General features: G+C 58.4%; 2 protein-coding genes and 1 long non-coding RNA gene across 11 annotated transcripts in view; 2 read left to right on the top strand and 1 right to left on the bottom strand.

Moving 5' to 3' along the window:
- LOC131999825 (uncharacterized) overlaps positions 1–1,331 on the bottom strand; it is a 182,179-nt gene extending 180,848 nt beyond the window's left edge. For both annotated transcript variants that reach the window (XR_009399117.1, XR_009399116.1), the window contains exon 1: positions 1,043–1,331. This is a non-coding gene — a long non-coding RNA (uncharacterized LOC131999825). The remainder of the gene's footprint in view (positions 1–1,042) is intronic.
- CARMIL3 (capping protein regulator and myosin 1 linker 3) lies at positions 66–17,785 on the top strand. Of its 8 annotated transcripts, none has more exons than XM_059372914.1 (40): positions 68–839; positions 2,604–2,698; positions 3,030–3,080; positions 3,185–3,244; positions 3,325–3,440; positions 3,635–3,732; positions 3,973–4,043; positions 4,142–4,215; positions 4,442–4,517; positions 4,602–4,690; positions 5,160–5,254; positions 5,483–5,569; positions 5,764–5,873; positions 6,010–6,087; positions 6,654–6,730; positions 6,812–6,916; positions 7,010–7,079; positions 7,547–7,628; positions 7,742–7,838; positions 8,000–8,054; positions 8,147–8,319; positions 8,525–8,593; positions 8,819–8,912; positions 8,998–9,096; positions 9,514–9,642; positions 9,817–9,930; positions 10,351–10,526; positions 11,326–11,413; positions 11,551–11,688; positions 11,977–12,040; positions 12,173–12,381; positions 12,766–12,869; positions 13,504–13,819; positions 14,185–14,313; positions 14,972–15,038; positions 15,140–15,229; positions 16,703–16,821; positions 16,912–17,086; positions 17,250–17,351; positions 17,465–17,785. In XM_059372914.1, the coding sequence occupies exons 1-40, from the start codon at positions 800–802 to the stop codon at positions 17,491–17,493; spliced, it is 4,110 nt and encodes a 1,369-aa protein (XP_059228897.1). In that variant the 5' UTR covers positions 68–799; the 3' UTR covers positions 17,494–17,785. The 8 variants fall into 8 exon arrangements, with proteins under 8 accessions (XP_059228900.1, XP_059228897.1, XP_059228898.1 ...); XM_059372915.1 differs by having other exon boundaries at positions 12,769–12,869; XM_059372911.1 differs by having other exon boundaries at positions 70–839; positions 16,906–17,086.
- Positions 17,786–19,621: 1,836 nt separating this feature from the next.
- The window catches only part of CPNE6 (copine 6), a 7,161-nt gene continuing 1,566 nt past the window's right edge, over positions 19,622–25,216 (top strand). The window contains exons 1-13 of the mRNA XM_059371224.1: positions 19,622–19,706; positions 21,048–21,219; positions 21,661–21,840; positions 22,224–22,298; positions 22,464–22,538; positions 22,700–22,783; positions 22,873–22,962; positions 23,318–23,422; positions 23,622–23,708; positions 23,929–23,988; positions 24,692–24,825; positions 24,909–24,963; positions 25,050–25,101. Of these exons, the coding sequence (XP_059227207.1) occupies positions 21,052–21,219; positions 21,661–21,840; positions 22,224–22,298; positions 22,464–22,538; positions 22,700–22,783; positions 22,873–22,962; positions 23,318–23,422; positions 23,622–23,708; positions 23,929–23,988; positions 24,692–24,825; positions 24,909–24,963; positions 25,050–25,101 (1,165 nt within the window). The 5' untranslated portion in view covers positions 19,622–19,706; positions 21,048–21,051. The remainder of the gene's footprint in view (positions 19,707–21,047; positions 21,220–21,660; positions 21,841–22,223; positions 22,299–22,463; positions 22,539–22,699; positions 22,784–22,872; positions 22,963–23,317; positions 23,423–23,621; positions 23,709–23,928; positions 23,989–24,691; positions 24,826–24,908; positions 24,964–25,049; positions 25,102–25,216) is intronic.

Consider the following 25,216-nt stretch of genomic DNA (forward strand, 5'->3'; position numbering starts at 1 on the left):
TGGTGGCCAAGCAGAGATTCTTTGTGGGCTACATCTCTGCATCCCCTAATCCTCCTCCTTGTCTCCAGTACCTAAGCGTGGAGCTCAGGGGTGGATGTGTCTGCGGAACTGCCAGCTGGGAGGAGGTGGCCCAGGAACTCCTGGGTGATACTCTTGGCCTCACACCCGCGGGGAAGGTGCCAAGGACGCTGCGGGGATCCCTGAAGCTGGGCAAGCGGGAGGAAGGATGAACACCCCAGATCTGGCCAGGTCCTCTCCTGGCATCGCCTTCGGCTCTGAGTTCCCTTGTGGGTCAGTGAGTAGGAGCTGGACGCGTCCCGAGCGGTAAGGCAAAAGGAAGGGGCCTTGCAAGGATAACTCAGAGAGGGGTACCCAATACCACAAAGAAAAGAAATGGATTCTGCTCACGGTGCCCGAGGAGTGGATGGCACGGAAAGTGGACGACACCCCAGCCCGGGAGACGGCCCAGGCTCCAGGCGACACGCACCCGGCGTCGCAAGCGGGAGCGGACGGGAGGGGTGGGCACCAGCGAGCGCGGGATCTCACGCGGCTCGGAGGCGCGGCGCGCATGCTCAGTCCCGCACCTCTCCGGGCGGGGCGGGAGACCCGGGCTCCTGGGCCTGTTGCGGGGGGGGGGCGGGGGGAGGAGCGCTCGCGCAGCCGCCCCTGACTGGAGCGGGCTCGGCGGCTGCTGCAGCGCTCAGCGCCCGGGCCCTACCGGAGCCAGGTCTAGCATGTGCCGTGGCTCCCCGGCGGCGGCGGCGGCTCCTCTGCAGCAACGGCAGCAGCAGCGGCCGCCATGGCCAAGCCCAGCGCGGAGCTCACCCGCGAGCTGCAAGGTACGAGGCTGCGGTGGTCTCCGGGACGCCCCGTCCCGGAGCATCCCAGACCAGTGCGTTCCTCCCGCGGTACACCCCATTCCTGGTGCCTCCCCCAATCCCCTCGCCGCGTGCCTTCCGACTCCAGGCAGCCCCCTGCCCCTGCATCCTAGCTCGGGGTATCGCTGTCCCCGGAGCATCCTCGGCTGCTCGCCTCGCCTCACCCTGTCAGGACCTTCCAGTTCCAGAGCCTCCCGTCCCGATCTTCGGTGACAGGTGCAGTCCCCTGACGCTCCCTAGGACTGACTCTCATTGATCCTGGCCCATCCATCGGTGAGGTGTCCAGTCTCTCCTCGGGGGAGTCCCCGGTTCCCCGCCGGGCGGGGCCCGGCCCGCCCCGCCGGGCCAAGGGAGCTGCCCCGGGTCCTGACCGCCTCCTGGCTCCGCACCCTCCCTCCTCCCGGCCCCGCCCCGGAACTAGCCCTGGGAGTCCCTCCAGCAGCCCCGCAGCTCCCAGACCAGTGGGGCAAAAAAGGGAGTCGGGAAGAGGCCCGGGATTGGAGCTAAAACCAAGAGCAGGGTCTCTGCAGCTCGCCTCCCAGAGCCCCCGTCTTAGCCTGCCCCTTCTCCCTACTCACGCCCACAACTCAAGGTCTCTCCCGTTTGCATGGCCAAGACCCGACCCCCCCAGCACTACCACAACCATCACTCGCCCCCTGCCCCAGGTGGGGGAGCACAGGCTTGACCACGCAGAAACCAGGACGTTCAAGGATACTCAGAGGCATGCTGCACCGTGGCAGTTTCCCATACCTACACACACACAGACACACACACACTCACTCACTCACTATCAGATGTGTGTGTACACACATCTTTAAAGAAACGGCACCCCCACCACACACACACACCCACACACACACTGAGATATCTGGATGGTTTTGCTAGGAACTGTGTACTGAGCTCATTTATTTTTTTTTTTTTTTTTTTTTAAAGATTTTTTTTTTTTTTTTTTATTTGTCAGAGAGAGAGAGAGAGAGAGAGCGTGAGCACAGGCAGACAGAATGGCAGGCAGAGGCAGAGGGAGAAGCAGACTCCCTGCTGAGCAAGGAGCCCGATGTGGGACTCGATCCCAGGATGCTGGGATCATGACCTGAGCCGAAGGCAGCTTCTTAACCAACTGAGCCACCCAGGCGTCCCTACTGAGCTCATTTAAACACTAACTCCTCACAGCCACCACCACTGCCACCCCCCAATGCCCCCCATCCTCCCACCACCTCCCACCCCTACCCCCTACAGCAGAGCTGTCTTTCACAACTATAAGCACAGCTCACTCATTCACCTATCCACTCCTACCAAGGCCACACACAGGCTCCCTGGTGTCTTCAGAAGGCAGGCACACATCCATAGTAAAAGGCAGATGCTCACAGACCACCCAGAATATAGTCAAAGGGACACCCCCACGCCCCCACACACTGACTCACTATGTATGTGTCAATGGCTGCTGGAGTGCATGGGTTGGAAAAATCCTTCACACCCTCAGAAGTGTAAGACACACCCTCCCACAGACAGTGTCACTCAGCAACTGTCCCCTGACTCAGGAACATCAGGAGCCAGAGTTTTCTCCACACCCCCCTCCTCTCCAATAGGAAGACAGAAGCCACCCAAGAAGGAAAGCTCTCTCTGTTTATTTCTCCTCTCATCTGATCCCACACCTGGAGAACTCTGGGGAGGTAGGGGTGGCCAGGGTAAGGCGGAGCTCTGAGCAGGCCCCCCACCCACCCACAGACAGCATCAGGAGGTGCCTGAGCCAAGGGGCTGTACTCCAACAACATCGGGTGAAGCTGGAGACGAAGCCCAAGAAGTTTGAGGATCGAGTTCTGGTGAGGGCACTGGGCTTGGGCTGGGGAGGTAGGGGCAGGCAGAGGGGGCCTAATCAGGGAGGGCTGGGCTGCTGGGAACAAGGAAACTGGGAGGCAGGGTGGACTGGGGATGGTGGGGGCACAGAGAAGACGAAGCCTAAGGAAGGGGGCAGTCTGGACTGGGTGGATGTCCAGGATCCCAGGATGGGGCATGAGAGAGAGGGAGGACATCTGGAGCAAAGGGCCACTGCTGACAGGGGTTGCACATAGGCTGAGGGTGCTGAAGGAGGACAGGAGGCCTAGGCCTCAGGAGCCACCATTTGCTGCTGATGTTATTTTCCTTTCTCTGAAGGCCCTGACCTCCTGGCGCCTCCACCTCTTCCCCCTTAAAATCCCAGCCAAGGTGAGATGGGCTGAGGAGCAGGGGTGCACCCATCAAACTCCCTCCAGAATCAGGCAGCCAGGCCCTAACCTCGAAATGAGCATCCCTGTGCCCCCCACACACAGGTGGAGAGTTCCTTCAATGTCCTAGAAATCCGAGCCTTCAACACGCTCAGTCAGAACCAGGTGAGTGGCATGACTTGGGCCCTGCTCTTGGGGCCAGCAGGAAGAAGGAGTTGATGTCTGAGGCCCTCCCTTTCCTCCAGATCCTGGTGGAGACGGAGCGTGGCCTGGTGAGCATGCGGCTGCCATCGGCTGAAAGCGTGGACCAGGTGACACGACACGTGAGCTCTGCCCTCTCCAAGGTCTGCCCTGGCCCGGGGTGAGTGGCAAAGGAGGAATCTCTCAAAGGATTAAACAACGAGGAGAATTCTCCCTCCTTTCCCTGGCCCTGGGCTCCCAGATCACTGAGGAGAAGAGCCCTTATGTCCCCACTCCTGCCTCTTCCCGGGGACCCAGAAGTTAAAATTGACAACCTCTTTCCACCCCTGTCTGGGATGGATGCTCATTTTCCAGGTGTCTAATCCGGCGTGGAAATGCTGACACCCCTGAAGGGCCCCGAGACACATCCCCCAACTCCGAGACTTCCACATCTACCACTCACAGTGTCTGCGGTAAGCAGGGGCAGACCTGATGCAAGTGGAACCTCAACACCCCTGCCCTTGTCCAGAGTCCTTTGCACCTGGGTCTTTGCCTGCCTTGAGGACTCCATAGCTCCCAGACCTCAGAGGTTCATGGTGTCGTAGGAACCCAGGACACTGGCCACATAAAATGACCTCGACCTTTCCTTGAACCCTAAGCCTGTTCCCCATGCCCTTACTCCTCATGGAGCCAGCTCATGTCCTGCCCCACAGGTGGCTTCTCCGAGACCTATGCTGCCCTGTGTGACTACAATGGGCTGCACTGCCGTGAGGAGGTGCAATGGGTACGTTGGGCAGGGAGCCGGCGGGTGGGCAGGTGGGACCCAGAAGGAGAGGGCAGAGGTGGTGGGGAGCAGGTATGAGCCAGTTCCACCTCTCCAAGGATGTGGACACCATCTACCATGCTGAGGATAACCGGGAGTTCAATCTTTTGGATTTCAGCCACTTGGAAAGCCGGTAAGCAGATGGAGCAGAGACTCAATCCCCCCACCCCGAATCCTTCCAGCCTCAGCCTGACCCTGGCCCTTTCAGGCTCTCTCTTCTAGTCCTACCTACAGCCCCAGCTCTATCTTCCCAACTCTACTGCCCCTTGTCTTCTACCTGGTTAGACTTTCCCAGCCCAATCACCCCATCCCTAGATGCTTCTGCTCACCACTTTCCTGCCCCTTCAATCTGCCCACAGAGACTTGGCCCTAATGGTGGCAGCCCTGGCCTACAACCAGTGGTTCACCAAACTCTACTGCAAGGATCTGCGGCTGGTAGGGACTAGGAGGGGTGGGAGGAGGGGCCAGAGATTAGCGCCCACTTTGGCTCCTGATCGGAAAAACCCCCTCTGTCCTTAGGGCTCTGAAGTGCTAGAACAGGTGCTACATACCCTGAGCAAGTCGGGGAGCCTCGAAGAGCTGGTGCTGGACAACGCCGGGCTTAAGACGTGAGGCCAGCCTCCTCCCTGGGCAGCGGTGCCCCACTGATGTAGTCTTAGAACCTCAGAGCATGATACAGGCCTCCATGCTATCTCCTCCAGCTCCTCACCTTATAGAAAAGGAGATTTAGGCCCAAAAAGGACACACAGAAGTTTATGGTCAAGCTGGGACTCAGACCTAAGGCTCCAAGTACCCCAGCTTCATGGCCTCTCCCAGTATGCTCCCTGCCCCATCCCCTTCTTCTAGCAACTACCCAGCAGGGGGGCTCTGCTCTAGCCTCAAGGACCCAAAGCTCGGCTTTGTCTTGGCACAATTTCCCAGGTCCTTCAGAGTGATGACAAGCTCCCTGGCAGGCCCCAATTTGGTCCCCACCTGTGGGGGCCTCTGACCTTTGCAGCCCCATGCAGGCAGGCAGGTGGACGAAGAGGGGAAGCCCAGAGGCTGGGACAAACAAATCCTTCCTCCCCTTCCCTGAAGGGACTTTGTCCAGAAGCTGGCCGGGGTGTTTGGGGAGAACGGGAGCTGTGTGCTGCATGCCCTCACTCTGTCCCACAACCCCATCGAGGACAAGGGTGAGCCCCAGCCCTGAATCCTACCCCCACTGCAACACAGACCCCTGTCCTCACCCAGAGCCCAACCCGGGGCTGAACAGGGGCTCTCCAGCCTGATGCCAGCCCTTGCCCCAATACTGCTGTCCTTGACCCCAGGCCTGTTCCCACATCAAGCCCCCACCCTGAGTCTGCACCCCCCGGTGCCCACTGCCAGCCCCTCGCTGGCCCATTTCTCTCTCCACTCCCCAGGCTTCCTCAGTCTGAGTCAGCAGCTCCTCTGCTTCCCCACTGGCCTCACCAAACTGTGCCTGGCCAAGACTGCCATCTCCCCTAGAGGTACTTGCACTAGGGGCCCTGACCTCTGACCTCTGCTCCTCCTCCAGAACCCTCCAGAGCCTTGTGTCCTAGAGGTGTACTAACACACTCACATAGCATCCCAGGGATCTGAAGGAGGGAAAGCCACATCATAGGGTGGTGTGTCCAAGAGGTGGGGATGGAGTCCAGTCCAGCTCAGTGCCCTCTGTGCTCAGGGCTCCAGGCACTGGGCCAGACCTTCGGGGCCAACCCAGCCTTTGCAAGCTCCCTTCGATACCTGGACCTGAGCAAGAACCCTGGGCTGCTCGCCACAGACGAGGCCAATGTGAGTCCACAAAACAGCGCTCAAGCCCTGTGGAGGCAGGCTCAGGCTTCAGGACTTGAGCATCTCTGCCCTATAGTTTGGGGGTGGAGGAGTTCTATCACCTGTTCCCTGGCAGCCCCTCTGTCCTTGTTCCCAGGCCCTCTACAGTTTCCTGGCCCAGCCCAATGCTCTGGTGCACCTGGACCTGGCAGGAACTGACTGCGCCATTGACTTGGTGAGGGATTGGTGATGGGAGAGCCAGCCTGAGGGGATTTAGGGAGGCCAGCGTGGGTCCCTGCCTCACTGCCCGTGCCTTGAGTGGGCAGAGCTGGTGGGATGACTCCAACTTCAGCTGAATTCCAAAGCAACACCCACAGCTCACACCTGTGGGGCATGCTGTCCTAGTAACTGCCCAAGGTTGTGCTGGCTGTGCCTAAAAGCTGGCCCTCCTTCCATTCCCCAGCTGTGCACCCTGGATAGGGTTGAGCCCTTCAGGAGGAAGAATTTTCCCTCTCATTTGAACAAGGCACCTTAGGAGCCCCTGGTAGCCCTCGCTTTACATTCCCTGCCCATGAACCTCTCCACCACTCCTGGGGGTCAGGCAGGGAGTAGACTCACTCTCCACAGAGGGGGACACTGAGACGTTAAGAGGCAAAGTGGGCATTCACAGAGGGGCTCACACAGACTGCCTGCTGAGGGTGATGAGCCAGGACCTTGACGGGGTGGGAGGGCGGAGTCCTTGCCAGCCACGCCCAACACCCCTCTCAGCCTCTGTGAGACCCGCCATGTCTCTCCCCACAGCTTCTGGGAGCCTTGCTCCACGGCTGCTGCTCCCACCTAACCTACCTCAACCTGGCACGCAACAGCTGCTCCCACAGGTGGGAGCACAAAGGCTGCAGGGAGGGATGGGGTGAGCTGTCGGCATCCTCCTCCCTTGCTGACCCCAGGAGTCTCCGCAGGAAGGGCCGGGAGGCCCCACCAGCCTTCAAGCAGTTCTTCAGCAGCGCCTACACACTAAGCCACGTCAACCTGTCGGCCACGAGGCTGCCCCTGGAGGCCCTCAGGTCGGGTGGGTGCAGGGTTGGGGGGAGTCCAAGTGGGAACTGTGAGAGAAGAGGGTGGGGATAGAGGTGGGCCTGCTGACCTTCCTCCCACAGGGCGCTGCTCCAAGGCCTCTCCCTCAACAGTCACCTCAGTGATCTGCACCTGGACCTCAGCAGCTGTGAGGTGAGCCTTCCTTCCCCCAAGGCCCCTGCCAGTCCCCTACCCATCGCCCCACTGTTCATTTCTCTGACCTTCCTCAGCCCCTGGCTCCATCTTGCCTCTGTGCCACACCACTGTGGCCCTTGGACCTGACCACACCTCCACTTTCGCTTCTTAGTCTGCAGTCTGTGTCCCTCTTTTCAGAGGTCATTTTCAGCTTATGGTCTCCCCACTGAAAGCTTTGGGGTGGGAGATACCAGACTTTCCCACCAGAGGGCAGGAGAGAGCTATCTCCAGAGTCAGGGCCTGGAGATATTTCTGGCTAAAGGGAGGGGAGAGAGCCTTAGGAAAGGATCTGGTGTGGAGAAGGGGCCTCCTGATTTCAAACCTGCGACCTAGAATGTCCTTGAGTCCTAGTGTGACTACTCTAGTTTCTAAGCATTAAAGGCGCCCTCTCCCTACCCCTGCTTTCCCCACCGTGTTCCCCGCAGCTCCGCTCAGCAGGATCCCAGGCTTTACAGGAGCAGCTGGGGGCTGTCACCTGTGTGGGCAGCCTAGATCTGTCGGACAATGGTGAGTAGGGGCACTTTCCTTCCTGGGGACCAGTGGGGCATAGAGGAGAACCCCTGAGGATACTCCAGTGAGCCTCAGGCCTCAAGGCCAGACCTCTCCCATCTGTTGGCCAGGGTTTGACTCCGACCTCCTGACACTGGTGCCTGCACTTGGAAAGAACAAGTCCCTCAAGCACCTGTTCCTGGGCAAGAACTTCAATGTCAAGGCCAAGTGAGGCCCCCTCCCCATAGCCCCAGACCTCACTCCACCATCCACATACCCTTTTGGCTCACTGTATTACCTCTGGCCCCTCCCTGCTCAAGTCACCTCTGCTCCTCTAGTAGCATGACCCTAGCCCCTCCCCTCCTGCTCTGAGCTCTGACTCCCCACAGGACCCTGGAGGAGATCCTCCACAAGCTGGTACAACTGATCCAAGAAGAGGACTGTGTGAGTGCCTAGGCCTGGGGGTGGGGAACCCATGGTGACAGGGGCTGCAGGGGATGCAGGGACTGGGCCCAACTCTGCTCTTGCCCACATAGTCCCTGCAGTCGCTATCGGTAGCAGACTCAAGACTGAAGCTTCGAACCAGCATCCTTATCAATGCGCTGGGCAGCAACACCTGCCTGGCCAAGGTGGACCTGAGCGGCAATGGCATGGAGGACATCGGGGCCAAGATGCTGTCCAAGGCCCTGCAGATCAACTCCTCCCTCAGGTGCAGCACACAGCTGGCCCAACCTGGGGCCCCAGCCCCCACCCTCATCACGCCTCCCTGCTTGCCCCGTTGCTCTGTATTCCAGCTTCCTGGATACCCTCAGGCCCGGGGTCAGAGTCAGCTCCATCACCCAGGAAAGAAGGGAGGACTCCAGAGCTTGCTGCGTGAGGGAGGGGTCACCAGCACCCATTCACTCTCTCCCTAGAACCATCCTATGGGATCGGAACAACACATCTGCCCTGGGCTTTCTGGATATTGCAAGGGCCCTGGAGAGGTGAGCAGAATGGGGCTCTGCCTTGACCCCAGCCCCAGCCTCTGTGGGCCTGGACCTTGGGCCTGGACCTGCTACAACAGCCCCTGCCCCAGCTTGCTCAACCTGTTTGCACAGAAACGTTGAAAAAGGCCAAGGGTGAGGGAGATTGTCAGCAAGGGGGATCTGGGGAGCAAGGGCCCTTCCTCACCTCTCCCCCTACCAGAGCTGTGCCACTGTGCCCCACAGCAACCACACGCTCCGCTTCATGTCCTTCCCTGTGAGTGACATCTCCCAAGCCTACCGCAGCGCCCCTGAGCGCACGGAGGACGTCTGGCAGAAGGTAGAGGCCTAAATGGTGGGGGCAGGACAGCAGAGGGAAGGGCCCACATCCCAGGCCCTAACACCTCCCAACCTGTCTTTTCCAGATCCAGTGGTGCTTGGTGAGGAACAACCATTCCCAGACGTGCCCCCAGGAGCAGGCCTTCCGGCTGCAGCAGGGCCTGGTGACCAGCAGCGCCGAGCAAGTAAACATTTCCCTCTGGGCCATGTGGGGCATACGTGCGGCACGTGGGGCTCGGGTGTGATGTGATAGAGCATGGCACGCCAAGGGGGCGGGGCATGAAAGAGGCATCCTGTGGCTGTCATAACTGGACTCCGCATGCGGACGAGCAAAAGCACCTTTGTGGTCTGGCCTCAGACCCGAGAGAACAGGTTGGGGGCCCCAGACAAGCGGTGTTCAGGACTGCGGGAGTACTCTTGGAAATTCAAGGGCACCCCAAGAAGAAAAGAGAACAAGCCATCCAGAGACACCACTACCCCATCAGTGCCAACAACAGGAGCACTGCCCCAGGGGACCCAGAAATGGTGTGTCTGGGGTCCCAACTGGGAAGATAAAGGTGCAAGGAAACCCCCCCCTGACACTTTAACTGGCTGTGCTCCAGATGCTGCAGCGGCTGTGCGGCCGAGTGCAGGAGGAGGTTCGGGCCCTGAGGCTGTGCCCCCTGGAGCCTGTGCAGGATGAGCTGCTTTATGCTCGGGACCTCATCAAGGATGCCAAAAACTCGCGGGCGGTGAGCTCTCTGCAGCCCTACCCTCCGGCACAGACCAGGAGCCTAGGAAAGCTGGCCACACTGCCCCACGAATATCCGGGCCCTGACACGCATATCTGCCCTCCCAGCCCAGGGCCCCCTGGGATGTGGTCGGGCCCAAAACTGGCCCTCTGCTGATAACCCTTCCTTCTGCAGCTGTTTCCCAGCCTCTACGAGCTGGGCCACGTGCTGGCCAACGATGGGCCTGTACGGCAGAGGCTGGAGTCAGTTGCCAGCGAGGTGTCCAAGGCCGTGGACAAGGAGCTGCAGGCAAGTCCAAACTGTTGACCAAGGCTAAAAGCTGAGGGCTGAGGTCAGCACAGGGAAATTACTGGGGATAAGAAGGAAATGCAGAGTTGAGGCCACTGTACTTCCAGTGTGTCAGGCTAGAAAACAGGGTTTGGATTTTTTTTTGCTATCTTCCTCTTGGCCCCCAACTCTGACCTCTCCTCTTTGGACTCTAATCCTTGGACTGACTCTCCCCCGTCCATACGGTAGGGTGGAAGGGACACTGGCCAGGATGTGGGGAAGCCTGAGTGTCCCAGGCTCTGCCTGGTAACCAGCCCTGGAACATTGGTGGGTCCCTCAGTCTCACCAGAGGGAGCTGGAATAGACTAGAGTCTCCTCCGTTGTGGCACCAGCCTGACCCTGCACCCCTCCGGGGCTCTGGCCTCCCTTCCCCCACACCAGGTGATCCTGGAGTCGATGGTCAGCCTAACACAGGAGCTATGTCCCGTGGCCATGCGAGTGGCAGAGGGGCACAACAAGATGCTGAGCAATGTGGCTGAGCGCGTCACGGTGCCCCGGAACTTCATCCGAGGGGCGCTGCTGGAGCAGGCAGGACAGGACATTCAGAACAAGCTGGAGTGAGAGGCGGAGGGGGTTGGCACTGGGACGGGGCTGGATTTGGCCCAGAGCACTTAGGGACTTGGGGCCCAGATATCAGCAATGAATAATGAATGGCACAATCTCCATTACAAGGGATAAATCTTTAACTAACTGCAACCTTGCTATTTAGGGTCTCACTGGTCTTTGCCCTAGAAATCTAAGTGCTGAGCCTGGGTTTAGGAGCCTGGCAGTGCACACACAGGTGTAAACACACACAGTCACATGTGTGCACTAAGAATCACCTCCCAGAAACAAAGCACAGCTTCCTGGGGGGCATGGACAAAATTGATGAGTAGGGGTGCATGTTCTACACTCTGCCCCCCCCAGAGTTCTTGTTGCCAACCCCCCAGCCCCACCCAGAGCTCTCATTCTGAGTGCCCCCACTCACCAAAGCAAAGGAAAATTATTACACATACATGTGAAATAGCCATACTCAAGAAGAACCAGTTTCTGTGCTTACAACAGAGACCAGCAGGGTTCACTCAGCACCCCAATTTACCCAGCTCTGTTCTACTGGAACTTCAGGAGTCTGGTGTGGAGCCCCCTTGCTCCTCCTCCTTCTCACTTCCTCTTGGTGCACCCTCCCAATCCATACACACCTATGCTGGGGGTCAGTGGGTGGGATGGGACATGCCTTTATGAGACATAAGGGAGACCTAAGACACCTCTGTGGATGGCCAGGCCAGCTGCCCAGTCCCTTAGGCATCCGGGGAAGGGCAGGACCAAGGCTCAGGGGCCACAGAGTGGGTAGCTGAGCTGCCCCACCTGTGCCCACAGTGAAGTGAAGCTCTCAGTCGTCACCTACTTGACCAACTCCATAGTGGATGAGATCCTACAGGAGCTGTACCACTCCCATAAGAGCCTGGTAAGGCTTCTGAACCCCAGCCAGGCTCAGGTACACCCCCACCCGACGTCACCCCGTCTCCCCCAAGCACCCGTCTCCCATAGCCCTGGAAAGTGGACATCTTCCCAGGGAATTGGTTCACATCTGTCCTTCCCCAGGCCCGGCACCTGGCCCAGCTAAAGACACTATCAGATCCACCATCGGGGCCAGGCCAAGGGCAGGATCTGTCTTCCCGGGGCCGAGGCCGGAACCATGAGCATGAGGAGACCACAGATGATGAACTCGGGACCAACATTGTGAGTTCCCCACTCCCCATTCCCCACCCTAAACTAGGAACCTCCAGAACACTGTTCCCTTCCCTGGGCCTGGTCCCAGACTGCACTGTCCCCTGTCACTGGGTCTGGTCTCATCCCCCACCCCAGTCCAGCCTCGCCTCTACCCTGATCCCAGTGCCTCAGCCACACAAGGGCAGAGAGGCGGGAGGGGGGGGCTCTAAAGAGACAGCTTTATGAGGAATAAGAGGCTTCATGTGAGGCTCCTGGAGACTGGCAGCCCGGGCCCACCCTTTGTCTCCATTTCTGCAGGACACCATGGCCATCAGAAAACAGAAACGCTGCCGCAAGATCCGGCCAGTGTCCGCCTTCATTAGTGAGTCCCCATCCTCCAACCTGATGCCCTCCAGATTCCCTTCTCAGGCCCTGGTCCCTGTTTAATTCTGCTTACCCACCTGCTTTCTCCCTGGACCTCCTGCTGGTCCCTCTAACGCTGCTGTGCCCACAGGTGGGAGCCCTCAGGACATGGAAAGCCAGCTGGGGAGCCTGGGGATCCCCCCCGGCTGGTTCTCAGGACTCGGGAGCAGCCAGCCCACCGGTGGTGGCTCCTGGGAGGGTCTGTCCGAGCTGCCCACTCATGGCTATAAGCTAAGGCATCAAACACAAGGCAGGCCCCGACCTCCCCGGACTACCCCTCCAGGACCTGGTCGGCCCAGTGTGAGTCCCTACGTCCTCACAAGAGGACCAACTTCACTTAGCAATGCCCCAGCCAGAGGTTCTAGCTTTAGGATTCCAATGCCGGAAACATTAGCCTTGGGGGATCAGGCAGGGGCCCCAATAGGCCACCAAAAAGAGGATGGGATTATCCAGTTTTCCCAGATAGGAAATTGCTGTCTGCCAGATAGTGGCATTTCCCATTTGGGTGAGGGACAGAGCCAAGAGCCACCAAGCTTAGGAAATTCCCAAGTGGACTGAAGTCTCAATTTCCATGGGGCCAAGAAGAGGCAAGGCCAAGTCCAAAGGCAAAGACCCTGAGTGGATGGGGGCAGCGGGGAGGACTTCCAGATCCAGATGAGATATCCTCCAGGACGTTCCTCCCAGCAGGTGCCAGTGACTGGGACTCGTCAGGAGAATGGGATGGCTACCCGCCTGGATGAGGGGCTGGAGGACTTTTTCAGCCGAAGGGTCATGGATGAAAGCTCCAGGTGTGGCATCTAGACACAGTCCCATTTTCTGCAGGCAAAATCCTCCCAGTGGTCACAGAGGGCCTATTCAATGGCAGTGTCCCAAAACCAGTCTCTCTGGAACATTTCCCCGCTTTCTCATCCTTCCCCACCCAGCCCTTACCTCCCATGTTTCCTGGCTCTCCTCAGGACAGCCGGCAAGGATGGGATCAGGGTGAACCACCACAATGGGATGGTGGGGACAGGGTGGGTGGATGGGGTGGCAGCAGTTAGTAGAAAGAGGCCCAGAGGGTATATTCCCTGTCCCAGTCCTGCAGATCCCCCAGCACTGGTCCAAAAGAAACGGAGTCACTTGGAGAAGCTGAGAGAATGATGGGGGGATGGGGATGCCTGGGAGGAAGGAGTTGCTGGGCAGGTGGGGGGAAGGAGGCCGCTGGAGGATTTTGACAGGGAAGGTGAGGACACCATCTCCCCTGAGAAGGAAGTGGAAAGGATTACGGGGCAGCAGGAGAGGCTGGGTGAGAGAGGAAGATGGGAGGTTTATCAGACCCAGGACTACCCTAACAGGGCACCAGCCTGGACCCTGAGCGAACTCTGCATCTGGCATTTGCATCTGCCCAGGGCTTTGTCACTAATTCACCCCAACCCTGCCCAGCTACCCCCGGACCCTTCGGACCCTGCGGCCAGGCCTCTCGGAGCCGCCACTGCCTCCACTCCAGAAGAAGAGGCGCAGAGGCCTGTTTCACTTTCGCCGGCCCCGGAGCTTCAAGGGGGAGAGGGGGCCAGGGTCCCCCACCACTGGTCTCCTCCTCCCTCCACCCCCGCCCCCACCCCCAACTCAGGAGAGCCCCCCCAGCCCAGATCCCCCCAGCCTCGGCAATAACTCCTCCCCGTGCTGGAGCCCAGAGGAGGAGAGCGGCCCCCTCCCTGGATTTGGGGGGAGCCGGGGGCCTTCCTTCCACAGGAAGATGGTAAGTGAGGTGAGGTGCTGTATCCTGCCCAGTTGCTGTTCTGCACATAGCCCACCCACATTGCCCCGCCCCAGGCAGTTAAGGGGAGAATGCTAGGACTCAGGGTTCTGGGGAACTTCGGTCATCCCAGCGGCCCCGCTCCTTGAGCGGTCTAAGCTTGGTGACCCAGTGCATGCTGGGAGTGCTGCATGCCAAGGAGGGTAAAGGACGGACTCCTCAGAGGAGGGCTGGAGGGTCAGAGGGCTGGAGCAGGGCGGCCCCAGGGCGGGGGGCTTAGCGGGGCAGGGGCCCTCTCCTACTCCCTTGCTGCCCACAGAGCTGCTTCTCCATCAGGAACTGCTTATAAACCCGAGGCCTTGTTCCAGGGCACTGAGGGGGCAGAGCCAGGGGAGGGGGGCCTGGCCCCTGGGACGGCACAGCAGCCAAGGGTCCATGGTGTTGCCCTTCCTGGGTTGGGAAGAGCCAAGGGTTGGAGCTTCGACGGGAAACGAGAGGTGAGGGGAGCCCAGGCACCTACTGTTCCTATGGATCCCTGTCTACCTTCCCTTCCGAGCCCCGTCCCTGCTGGGCCAGCGGAGAGATTCTGGGCCAGCTGTGTTAGAAGGTGTGAGCTGCAGGTCTGCTCATTCCACACACTTGCCTGCCACGAAAGCCCAGGCAGGTCGCCTTACTGCCCAGAGCCTCTACTTCCTTGCCAAGCAGGCAGTCATAAAAATACTTACCTCTGGAGCTCCCTTTCTCAAACTTTGGTGACTTGATTACCACCTTTATGACTGATTTTTACCTTCCCCACATACCACCTGTATTACTTTGTTTATCTATTCTTTCAATCAACTCACCTTTTTAACTTACTCTGGTCCTAAGCATGATCGGTTTTTCAAATCATGGGTTTGTTGTACCAGTCATGGTTTGTTTTTTTTTCTACCACATAGAAAATAAACACAGAACTATTAAAATAACAGTACGTCCTTTGTGTAAACCGTTTCTTACGCCCCTTGACTGGTAGGGATGCCACTTTGGGGGGAAAAGGTCCAAGAGTCTAGGGACCAATGCCAGGAGAACGGCATGAGATACCCGAGCAGAAGTCCCTTGTTGACTGCAGCCCTGTGGGGAGGACACTTTTCTTATGACTTGACTCAGCTGTCCTTTCAGGGCACAGGCCCGGACCTGGAGGGCAGCGCCCAGGCTTGGCAGAAACGGCGCTCTTCGGACGATGCAGGTGAGAATGGTTGCCCTCACTTCCTCTCCTTGGGCCCTCTCTCAGGGGCCCCTCCTAATGTGTCTCTCCCTTCCCCCTTTCCCATCCCCTCCACACTCCAGGGCCCGGAGCCTGGAAGCCCCCACCACCACCGCAAAGCAGCAAGCCAAGCTTCAGCGCCATGCGCCGAGCAGAGGCCACATGGCATATAGGTATGGAACACCTCTTCCTGCCCAGCCACACTAAAGACCCAGGGTGTGTCCAAAGACCCAAAAGCCACAGCCCCTGTGTTGGGGAAACTTACAACCATGATGGGGCAGTGAGGAAGTCACAACAGTACAAATGTTTCCGGATATTTACAAAGCCATATCCAAAAGAAACAAACAAGCCAATCCGAAGCAAGTCCCACAGAACAAAAGTGGCTTTGCCAGCAAGGATTAGGAGATAGGAACAATGTGTTGTGGATGGTTCCAGGGAATTCTGTGGGGCAGACGCCACCTCTGGCCACCAGCAGCCGAGAGACATCCCTATAAAGAAGGCCTCTCTCTCTCTCTGCACCTCAGCTGGGAAAGAGGGTGGGCAAGTACCAGGCGCACCAGACCCACCTCAGACATTCCAGTCTCCTCCAAAAGTAGCTGGCCAGGGCATCCTCAGTCCACTCAGAAACGTGTCACAAGGAAGGGGCATGAGCCATGTCTTGGAGGTCAGAAACCACAGGTGTCAGTCCCGGCTCAGGCACCACCAGTGTTGACCTTAAGCAGGTCATTTACCTTCTGTCTTCAGAACTCTGAAGGGACAAATAAATTATGATATGATGCTTGCTTTTTGTTGGAGCACTTCTCACTTAAGGAGCCTCTAAAGGAAAGGTGGTCAGCTCGGCATCAACTTAATTGCACACAGGCCTCAGATATAACCCCCCAACATCACTGACATGGACAAATCTCCTGATAGAGGTTGATTTTTGCCCCCCTACCCCACTCTCCTCCCAAGGCTAGGGCCCAAGTCTGTGGTGCAGAGCCTGTGCTCCTGGCCCTCCAAGGCTGTCCCAGCACTGAGGCCATCTTTGCAGATTATCCCATCCCACACACAGACCAGTTAAAACACCTAAAGGGAGGCTCCATCCTCATTTAGGAAACCACAGGAGTCAGAGGCTCCACTGTACACACCTGCCATCAGTACCCTGCAGGTCCATTTTACTCACACCTCACAAATACACACGCAAACAAGACCTTCCCAGTAGCCCCCCCACCCCCTGTGGGGCTCAGATTACGTAAAGCCACAGAGGTGGGGGAGGGAGGTGTGCGCCAGGGCATCTCTTCCCAAGGCTTTCACCATCTAAATCAGACTGGCAGACAGAGTCCTGGGAATGCCAGGCTGCAGCCTTGGCAGGGCCCTGGGGCACTGCAGGCCTGGATGGGCAGCCATGCCTGGGGACCCAGCAGTCCCTGGGCCCTGGCTTTGTCCCAGCAGGAACTGCTCTTGGGGAGGAACAGCTAAGCTAGAGCACCCCCTCACCCCCACCAAGGTGATAGGCTCAGGACAATCTCGGAGACCAAGGGCTGTGGAAACACGATAGCAGGGGCGGTGCAGGGCAGAGAAGTAGGAGCAAATGGGCTTGGAGGGGGGGAAAGTCCTGGCTCCAGAATGCCTTTTCCGGTAGCTTCTCCTCTGTTCCCATTCCCCAGCTGAGGAGAGTGCCCCCAACCACAGCTGCCAGAGCCCCAGCCCAGCCTCTCAGGATGGGGAGGAGGACAAGGAGGGGACCCTATTCCCAGAGAGAACCGTTCCTGCTAGGAATGCCAAGGTGAGGGCCGGCAAGGTGGACGGGAGAGGCCCTGGGATGAGGTGAAAAGACTAACTGACCTAGCATTTTTCCTTCTTCTGCCAGCTGCAGGACCCCCCTTTAGCTCCACGGCCCCCCAAGCCTGTGGCTGTGCCCAGGGGCCGCCGCCCCCCACAGGAGCCAGGGGGCAGGGAGGAGGCTGAGGCTGGGGGTGCAGCTCCAGGAATGAACAGAGCCCGGCTGAGGCTGGGCTCACACCAGGACCAAGAGGAGCCTGAGGTCCAAGGTCAGCCCCCTGGCTGGAGGGGGGTCGGGGTGCCTCTCGGACCTTGTTACCCATATCAGGACCCTCTCCCAGGCTTGGAATGAGTCACAGGCTGGATAAGCGCCCAGCCAATGAGCCCTACTCATGTGCCAGGCCTCCCTTGACTGTCATTTCTGGGCCCCAGATCCAGGCCGTCGGACTGCCCCCCTAAAGCCCAAGAGGACACGGCGGGCACAGTCCTGTGACAAGCTGGAGCCTGACAGAAGACAGCCCCCTGACCCCACAGGTGCCAGTGGGGTGGGCGAAAGGGCAGTCCCCCTCTGCCTGACATGGCATACCCCACACAGAGAGGCTGGCTCTCTCTGCCTGGGAAAAAGGACTCACTGGATTTGTCCCCAGCAGGAACCAGTGAGCCAGGAACAGACTGACAGCCACAGCAGCACCCTGCCCAGCCCTCCTCTCAACATGTGCCTCACAAGGACTCGGACCCCCACCCCCCCACCCCACCCTCCCGCACCTCCAGGCCTTCTGCCAACCCATCCCAGGGGGCAGGATGGCAGGATGAGGTGTGGGGACAGCAGGTGGGGGACAGGAAGGGAGGGAGCGACCTGGAGAGAGGGAGGCCGAGCTTGGGGCAGGGCCGGCTCCTCTCCTGGAAGGGCGGATCTGTCCCTCTATCCCCAGGGACTCTCTCCCTCCTTGTATAGAATAAAAAAACAGACTCACTGCCTGCCTGGTCTCTGCTGTCTTCCCCATTCGCTGCCGCCACCCCCCACCATCTGCTCCCCCTTAGTGCTCAGTGCTTGGCCACAGTGGGGAAAAGTAAGGAATCCCCCACAGGGATGGGAATGGGACTCTGACATAAGAAAGACAGACCTGAGAGGTGCTAAACGGGAGGGTACTGAAAAATGCCCCCAAGTCGGGGGTGGAGGGTCATGTGCAGGATCTGGGCTGAGCTGGCTGGAGCAGAGACCAAAATGACTGAAATCAGTACCAATGCGTGTTGTGGGGGATGTGCAGTGGGATCAGAAGACCCCGGTGTCCCAGGAGGAGACTGGGAGCAGTATGCTGTGTGGTTTGTATGCAAGCTTACACAGAGGCAGGCTCACGGATGGTGGAATTAAATGGTGTAGTGTTGTCTTAGGGGTACCATCAATAGAAACCCCAAAAGTAGAGTGGCCTGAAGGTAAACAGTAGTGTCTACAGCAGGAGATGATCAAATTAATTGCTTCCCATTGGTGTACTAACTAACGCACACTACCTTGGCATTCAAAGCTATGTTCAGGGAACTCCTCCTCTGTGAAGCCCTTCCTGATGCCTTCCCCTGACTCATCTAAATTAAACATCCCTCTCTCTGACCCATTGCTTCCTGAACCACTCCATAATTTTGCACCCCTCACACTTCATCGCATTTGTGTGTTAGCCTATCATCTCTCTCTCTGTGGGTCTGTCTGTTCTCTGTAGAGGCACCTCTCACAGGGGCAGGAGCCACATCCCAATCCCCGTGCAGCCCCAGCCCCTGGCACGCAGGGGATGTCCAACAAATGGCTGCTAGCTTAATATGTGAGCAGCTTAGAGGACAGAGGGCAACGATGTTCCAGTGAACCCTCTCGTGGACGCATCCCAGGTCACCATGAACCCAAATGTCTTCACTCATGGCATGCAGTTCCCCCAGAAATCTTTCTCTTTCCCTGGTCTCACTGGGGCTGGACTAACATCTTGTTACCTCAAGATCTGTGTGTGACATGGCCCCTCCCACAAGGATGTGACCACAGAGGTTGTGGGAAGGGGGGCGCCGTGGTGAGTCAGGGGCACTGAGAAGATGCCTCAGGAATCAGCCCTTCAGCACATCTACCTCCTGGCAGCCCCTGCTTCAGGATGGGAGACAGTGTGCCCTTAAGCAATTGCGTCCATTCCTTTGCGTGTCCCTGTTGAGAAGCATCTAGGGAACAGGACCTCCTTTTCAAAGCTGTGAGATTTAGCGTGGTATGGGCTGGTTTTGAAGGAGCACGTGAAGATCTCCATCCCGTTGTATTTGGGTTGGTGTGAATGAGTGTATGTGTGTGTGACAAGTATAGCCCCGTGTTCCTTGATGTGTTACTGTGAATATCCCCAACAGGCGTGATGTGGAGAGCGCTGTGCGACCGGGTGTGTTTCCGTATGTGTACCCATAGGGCTGTAATTGGCGTGGTGTCACCGAGAGTTTATGTGCTGCCGCCTGTGTGTGTCAGGATACGTGTAAGCCCATGACTCGTGGGTGCCTGTGTCTCCATCATCTCCTGGTGTGAATGTGTGTGTGTACGCCCTGCCACAGTGTGTGCAAGGGTGTGGGTGTGGTGTGAAAGGGAAGATGTGTGTCACTGTGTCTGTGGGGGTCCTGCCTCTGAGCCACCCCCAACCCGCCCTCCTCCCCCGGTTCTGTGGTTCCCTCCCAGGCAATGGCCCTGCCCCTCCCCTCTTCTCCCTCCCAACCGGTCTATGCGGGGGGAGCTGGTGCTGCGGCCCCCCCATCCCTCCCCATCCAGGCCCCATAAATAGCAGCAGAGCCGGAGCCGGAGCCGGCGCCAGCGGCTGGAGCAGCAAGGGAGTCAGGGCCAGGGCCAGAGAGCCGGAGAGAAGAGCCCCCCCGACTAGAGCCCAGGTGAGCCTACCCTTCCTCCCTAGCTCAGCCCCAGCCTGGCCCAGCCTGGCCCAGTCTCCATAACAACGTCTTCCCCAGCCCCCAGAGAGGTCTCCAGTCCTGCCCGATCCCCTCACCACCACATGCCCCTGCCCAACTCAGGGACCCTGTGAGAATTGGGAGACTTGTGGCTGGAAGGCAGAGCTCCCTACCCACCCACCCAGACCCTCCCTCACATTTCCAGAAAGGTACGCGTTATGGGTGGGCGGGCGGTGGGGGGGGACCCAGCCAGAGAAGGGTCCCAGTTCTGAAGGAGGTACAGGAACTGGCACACCCTTCTGGATACAGACACACAGCTAAAGGACAGACACACAGGGTGGGGGCATTCAGACACACCAACGCGCACTCGCTTGGGGGAAGCACGACACGGGAGCAGACAGCCTCACCCTGTGATGTGGACAGACACAGATAGATGAACTGACCGGCCGTGAACTCGGGCCAGCATACCCCTGCCTGCTGCTGCCCGAGGCTTGGTACCACTGCTGGGGGAGGGTGGCATGCGTGCATCCCACGGGCAGCATGGAGGGGGCTGTGGCTCCCCAAAAATCCTGTCGCTAAGAGACAGTGCCAGTGCTGCCAAGAAGTGTGAGAACAGGGGAGGTGGGGAGGGAAGCGAGAGTTGTCATAGTGGGGGCCCCTGCCAGGAACCTGGAGGAGCGTTCAGCAGGGGCAGGGCTCTGCCTCTAAGTGCCCAAGCCCACCACCCCTCCCTTGCCATAAGCCACCCAGAAGGTAAGTGGGGGTAGGCGGAGAGGGACAGCGCTGCTGGGCATCTTACGACCTGCCCCCTCCTGCCCACTGCAGACTCCGTTCCTGAGGCCCACCCCCTTCAGGCTTGCAGGGGCTCCTCCACCCATTTCCCCACCCCCTTGCCCCAGTTCAGCTCCCTCGTGCCAAGACTGAGTGCAGTGCTGGCTCCAACATCGGTCGGGAAATAGCAGAAGGTGCTGAGGTAGCAGAAAGCATGGATCAATCGATGGCCCAGGAGCCAAGACTGCCAGGAACCCCACACACGCCCCCAGCCCTCTCCAGCCCCATCCATACATAGTAGGCCAGCAGGGGTGACAGAGACACAAGGCAGGAGGCTCAAGTCCTCCACCCTCCCTGTTCACAGCTCCGGGGAAGCCAAGCTGAGAGCAGGGGCTGGGGGTTGAGTAGGGGGAGGAAGCAGGAGATCCGTGAGATCCTAGGGCCTCAGGAATCAGGACAAGGTGGGAGTGGGGCCCAGGTTCCCAGAAGACAGACCCCTCCCCTAGCAGATGTTCCTTTCCAGTGTCCAGGCCATCTGCTCTGTCCCCACAGTGACATGTCGGACCCTGAGATGGGATGGGTGCCTGAGCCCCCAGCCATGACACTGGGGGCCTCGCGGGTGGAGCTGCGGGTGTCCTGCCATGGCCTCTTGGACAGAGACACACTCACCAAGCCCCACCCCTGCGTGCTGCTCAAGCTCTACTCTGATGAGCAGTGGGTGGAGGTGAGAACGGGCTCCGGTCTTGTCTTAACTAACCTCCTGGCCTGGGAAGGGGGGTGCTGGGAAGGGGCAAGGAAAGCCTCACAGGGGAGTGTGAGGACCTGAGGGGCCTCTTCTCAAGGTTGTGGGGGTGAGCCGGGAGACAGGCGTGCCATCATGACAAACACAAACCATTTTATAGCTTCCAAAGTCCGCAGAGTCCCAGAGGGTCCTGAGAGGGGCCGAGAGGAAGTGGCACAGCTCCCAGAGACCCTAGGGGAGCCCCCAAGGACTGATGGTTTAGTCAGGGGGCTGGCAGCGCCCTGAGCTCAGGGTTGAACCTAGCAAGGGAAGAGCTAGTGTCTGGGGACACGGGAGACGGAGGAAAGCTGGCATGAGCAGGGTGGTCACGGGCAGGGAGAAGCCGTCTGGGTTCCCAGAGGGCCCTCACCCCTCCCACTGCAGGTGGAGCGCACAGAGGTGCTACGCTCCTGCTCCAGCCCGGTCTTCTCCCGGGTGTTGGCCCTTGAGTACTTTTTTGAGGAGAAGCAGCCGCTGCAGTTCCATGTGTTTGACGCGGAGGACGGAGCCACCAGCCCCAGCAACGACACCTTCCTTGGCTCTATTGAATGCACCTTGGGCCAGGTTTGCATCCCCATCCACCCCATCCCCATCAGCTTCCACCTCTGAAAGCCAAAATAACAGAGAATCAGCTCCAGAGTGAGATCATTTTGGACCCCATCTCCACCATTCCCTGGCTGTACAGCCTTGGGCAAGATACTTAACCTCTTGGTGCCCTCCTCTAAACAGTGCCTACTCTTCATGTTGCTGTGGAAACTGGGGCACCTAGGTGGCTCAGTTGTTAAGTGTCTGCATTTGGCTCATGTTGCTGTGGAAATTAAGTTCTACCCTAGCCCAAGTCCAGTCCCTGGGAGCACTCTAAGGACCCATGTGACCCTGTCCCTTGTTTCCTGGCCAAGGTAGGGGGGAGGTGTCACAGCTGGGGCTTCCTCCACTTCCATCTCCAGATCGTGTCACAAACCAAGGTCACTAAGCCATTGCTGCTGAAGAATGGGAAGACTGCGGGCAAGTCCACCATCACGGTAGGCAAGGTCACCTGTACTCCCCCTTGGGTGGGGCATTCAATGCCCCTGCATGGACATCCATGGTGATGTTATGTCCAGGACTGGCCCCTACCTAAGGGAAAGGGCATAAGGTGGCCCTTTGGGTGGTAGAGGGAAACCCTGCCACTTGTCTCTCCCTTGCAGATTGTGGCCGAGGAGGTATCCGGCACGAATGACTATGTGCAGCTCACCTTCAGAGCCCACAAGCTAGACAACAAGGTTGGAGCCCCAGAGTCTGGGCCCCCATCTTCCTTGTTAGAGAGCCCAGCCCCCCCTCCCCCACAATCAAGACAAATCAAGGCTGCTCCCCCTTCTCAGTGTTAGCCGCCTCCCCCTACAGACCTCACCGCACTCACCAGTCCTTTCTTCTGCATCCCCAGGATCTGTTTAGCAAGTCTGACCCTTTCATGGAGATCTATAAAACCGACGGGGACCAGAGTGACCAGCTCGTCTGGAGGACTGAGGTTGGTGATTAGGGCTGTGGGGAGGGGGAAGGAAGAGTGGAGTAGGGGGATGTGGCTAGGAGGTGACCAGCTCTCCGGTGCCTCTCAAGGTGGTGAAGAACAACCTGAATCCCAGCTGGGAGCCATTCCGCCTGTCCCTGCACTCCCTGTGCAGCTGCGATGCCCACCGGCCTCTCAAGGTGAAGTCCCTGCCAAGCAAGGGCAGCCTATGGGAGCAGCCAACCTCTGTCTGAGACATTGCCCCTGAGTGTACCAAGACCCTCTCTCTCCCCCATGTGTTAAGTCCTTCCCACTGTGGGGTAAAGACCCAGTCACAGCTCAACGTTCCCACTTTGCATACCTTTTATCAAGGCCAAAGTCCCTGTCAGATGGAGCCAAAGAATAAAGTTCAGAGGTACCCTCTTTGGGCAGTTGAAGATGTCTGTCTGGGCCCAGGGACTGTTAGCCTCCGCCTCCCTCAATCCCTCGCCCTGCCCCCCAGCAACCACTGCAAAACAACCCTGACCCTTTCTACTACCCTCCTCGCCTTCTCAGTTCCTGGTGTATGACTATGACTCGAGCGGGAAGCATGACTTCATCGGAGAGTTCACCAGCACTTTCCAGGAGATGCAGGAAGGAACAGCAAACCCCGGGCAGGAGGTGCCACAGAGATCCCTGGGAGAATTCTGAGAGGGTTGAAGAGCCTAGTATATGGGATGGGGGAAATGATGGAAAGTAACTGGGCTCAGTCTAAGGAGGGAGCCCTTGGGGTCTTGGTCTGGGAGGCTCTGCTGGAAGGGAGAGAAGGGGTCACCTGCTGGAACTGTGACTCTGGGCTTGTGGGGTGTGTGGGGTCTAGATGCAGTGGGACTGTATTAACCCCAAGTACCGGGACAAGAAGAAGAACTACAAGAGCTCGGGGACTGTAGTACTGGCGCAGTGCACGGTAAATCCCAGTGCCCCCCCCTCACATTGGACCTTCAGATTCAACCCTCCCCTTGTTTCAAAGACCGGTTTCTCCTCTTCTGAGAACGGAGAAGGCTTGCCCTATCCCACCAGGAACTTCAACTTCAAAAACCTCCCCTCCCCTTCCCCCTCACTGAAACCCCACCCAGCTCCCTCCTCAAACAACCATCCTGCTACTTTACCTCTTCCCCTCCTGCTAGGTGGAGAAGGTGCACACCTTCCTGGATTACATCATGGGCGGCTGCCAGATCAGCTTCACGGTAAAGGCCTGGGAAATATGAGGGTCACAGGCAAGAGGTAGGGGCTAAACACATAATGACCAGAGGAGCCCCAAATCCCCCTGTTCCTCCTGGGGCCTCTCATGAGCCTCAGCATTGTTATTTTGCACCCCTTACCCCACTCCATGATGAGGCTACCTGTGAGCTTGACTGGATTTAATTTATTTTTTTTAAAGATTTGATTTATTTATTTGACAGAGTGATCACAAGTAGGCAGAGAGGCAGGCAGAGAGGCAGGCAGAGAGAGGGGAGGAAGCAGGCTCCCTAATGAGCAGGGAGCCCGATGTGGGGCTCAATCCCAGGACCCTGTGATCATGACCTGAGCCAAAGGCAGAGGCTTTAACCCACTGAGCCACCCAGGCACCCCATTGACTGGATTTAATTTTTTTTTTTTAAAGATTTTATTTATTTATTTGACAGAGAGAAATCACAAGTAGTCGGAGAGGCAGGCAGAGAGAGAGAGACACGGAAGCAGGCTCCCTGCTGAGCAGAGAGCCCGATGCGGGACTCGATCCCAGGACCCTGTGATCATGACCTGAGCCAAAGGCAGAGGCTTTAACCCACTGAGCCACCCAGGCACCCCATTGACTGGATTTAATTTAGTCCTCCCTATAGACCCTACCTCTGAGCCAGCCCTCAGTGAGCTCTCATGGATGCAGTGTGACCCTGTCCCCACGTCCACCAGGTGGCCATTGACTTCACCGCCTCCAATGGGGACCCAAGGAGCAGCCAGTCCCTACACTGCCTCAGCCCCCGCCAGCCCAACCACTACCTTCAGGCCCTGCGCGCAGTGGGAGGCATCTGCCAGGACTATGACAGGTAGGAGGGAGGTAGGCTAGGGAGGAGGGAGGCAGATAGGGAGGCCTTGCCGGATGGGCCCCACAGCCTTCTCTTCTCTCCAGTGATAAGCGGTTTCCAGCATTTGGCTTTGGCGCTCGAATCCCCCCCAACTTCGAGGTAGGCTGGGATTGAGAGGAAGGGAGGATTTGGTGGGAGAGTAGGCAGAAAACCATCTTCTAGCTGCTCTGGTCTTATTCTCACAGGTGTCCCATGACTTTGCTATCAACTTTGACCCGGAAAACCCTGAATGTGAAGGTAAGAGGGCAGATTTTCGCCAGTCCTGCCCCACCCCCATACAGCTTGCACAGCCTGTACAACCTCCTGCAGGGGCACAGGCTCCATCCTCATGGGCCCAGCACCCCCCCCCCCC

The sequence above is a fragment of the Mustela nigripes genome, chromosome 13, assembly GCF_022355385.1.
Source record: "Mustela nigripes isolate SB6536 chromosome 13, MUSNIG.SB6536, whole genome shotgun sequence".
NCBI lineage: Eukaryota > Metazoa > Chordata > Mammalia > Carnivora > Mustelidae > Mustela > Mustela nigripes.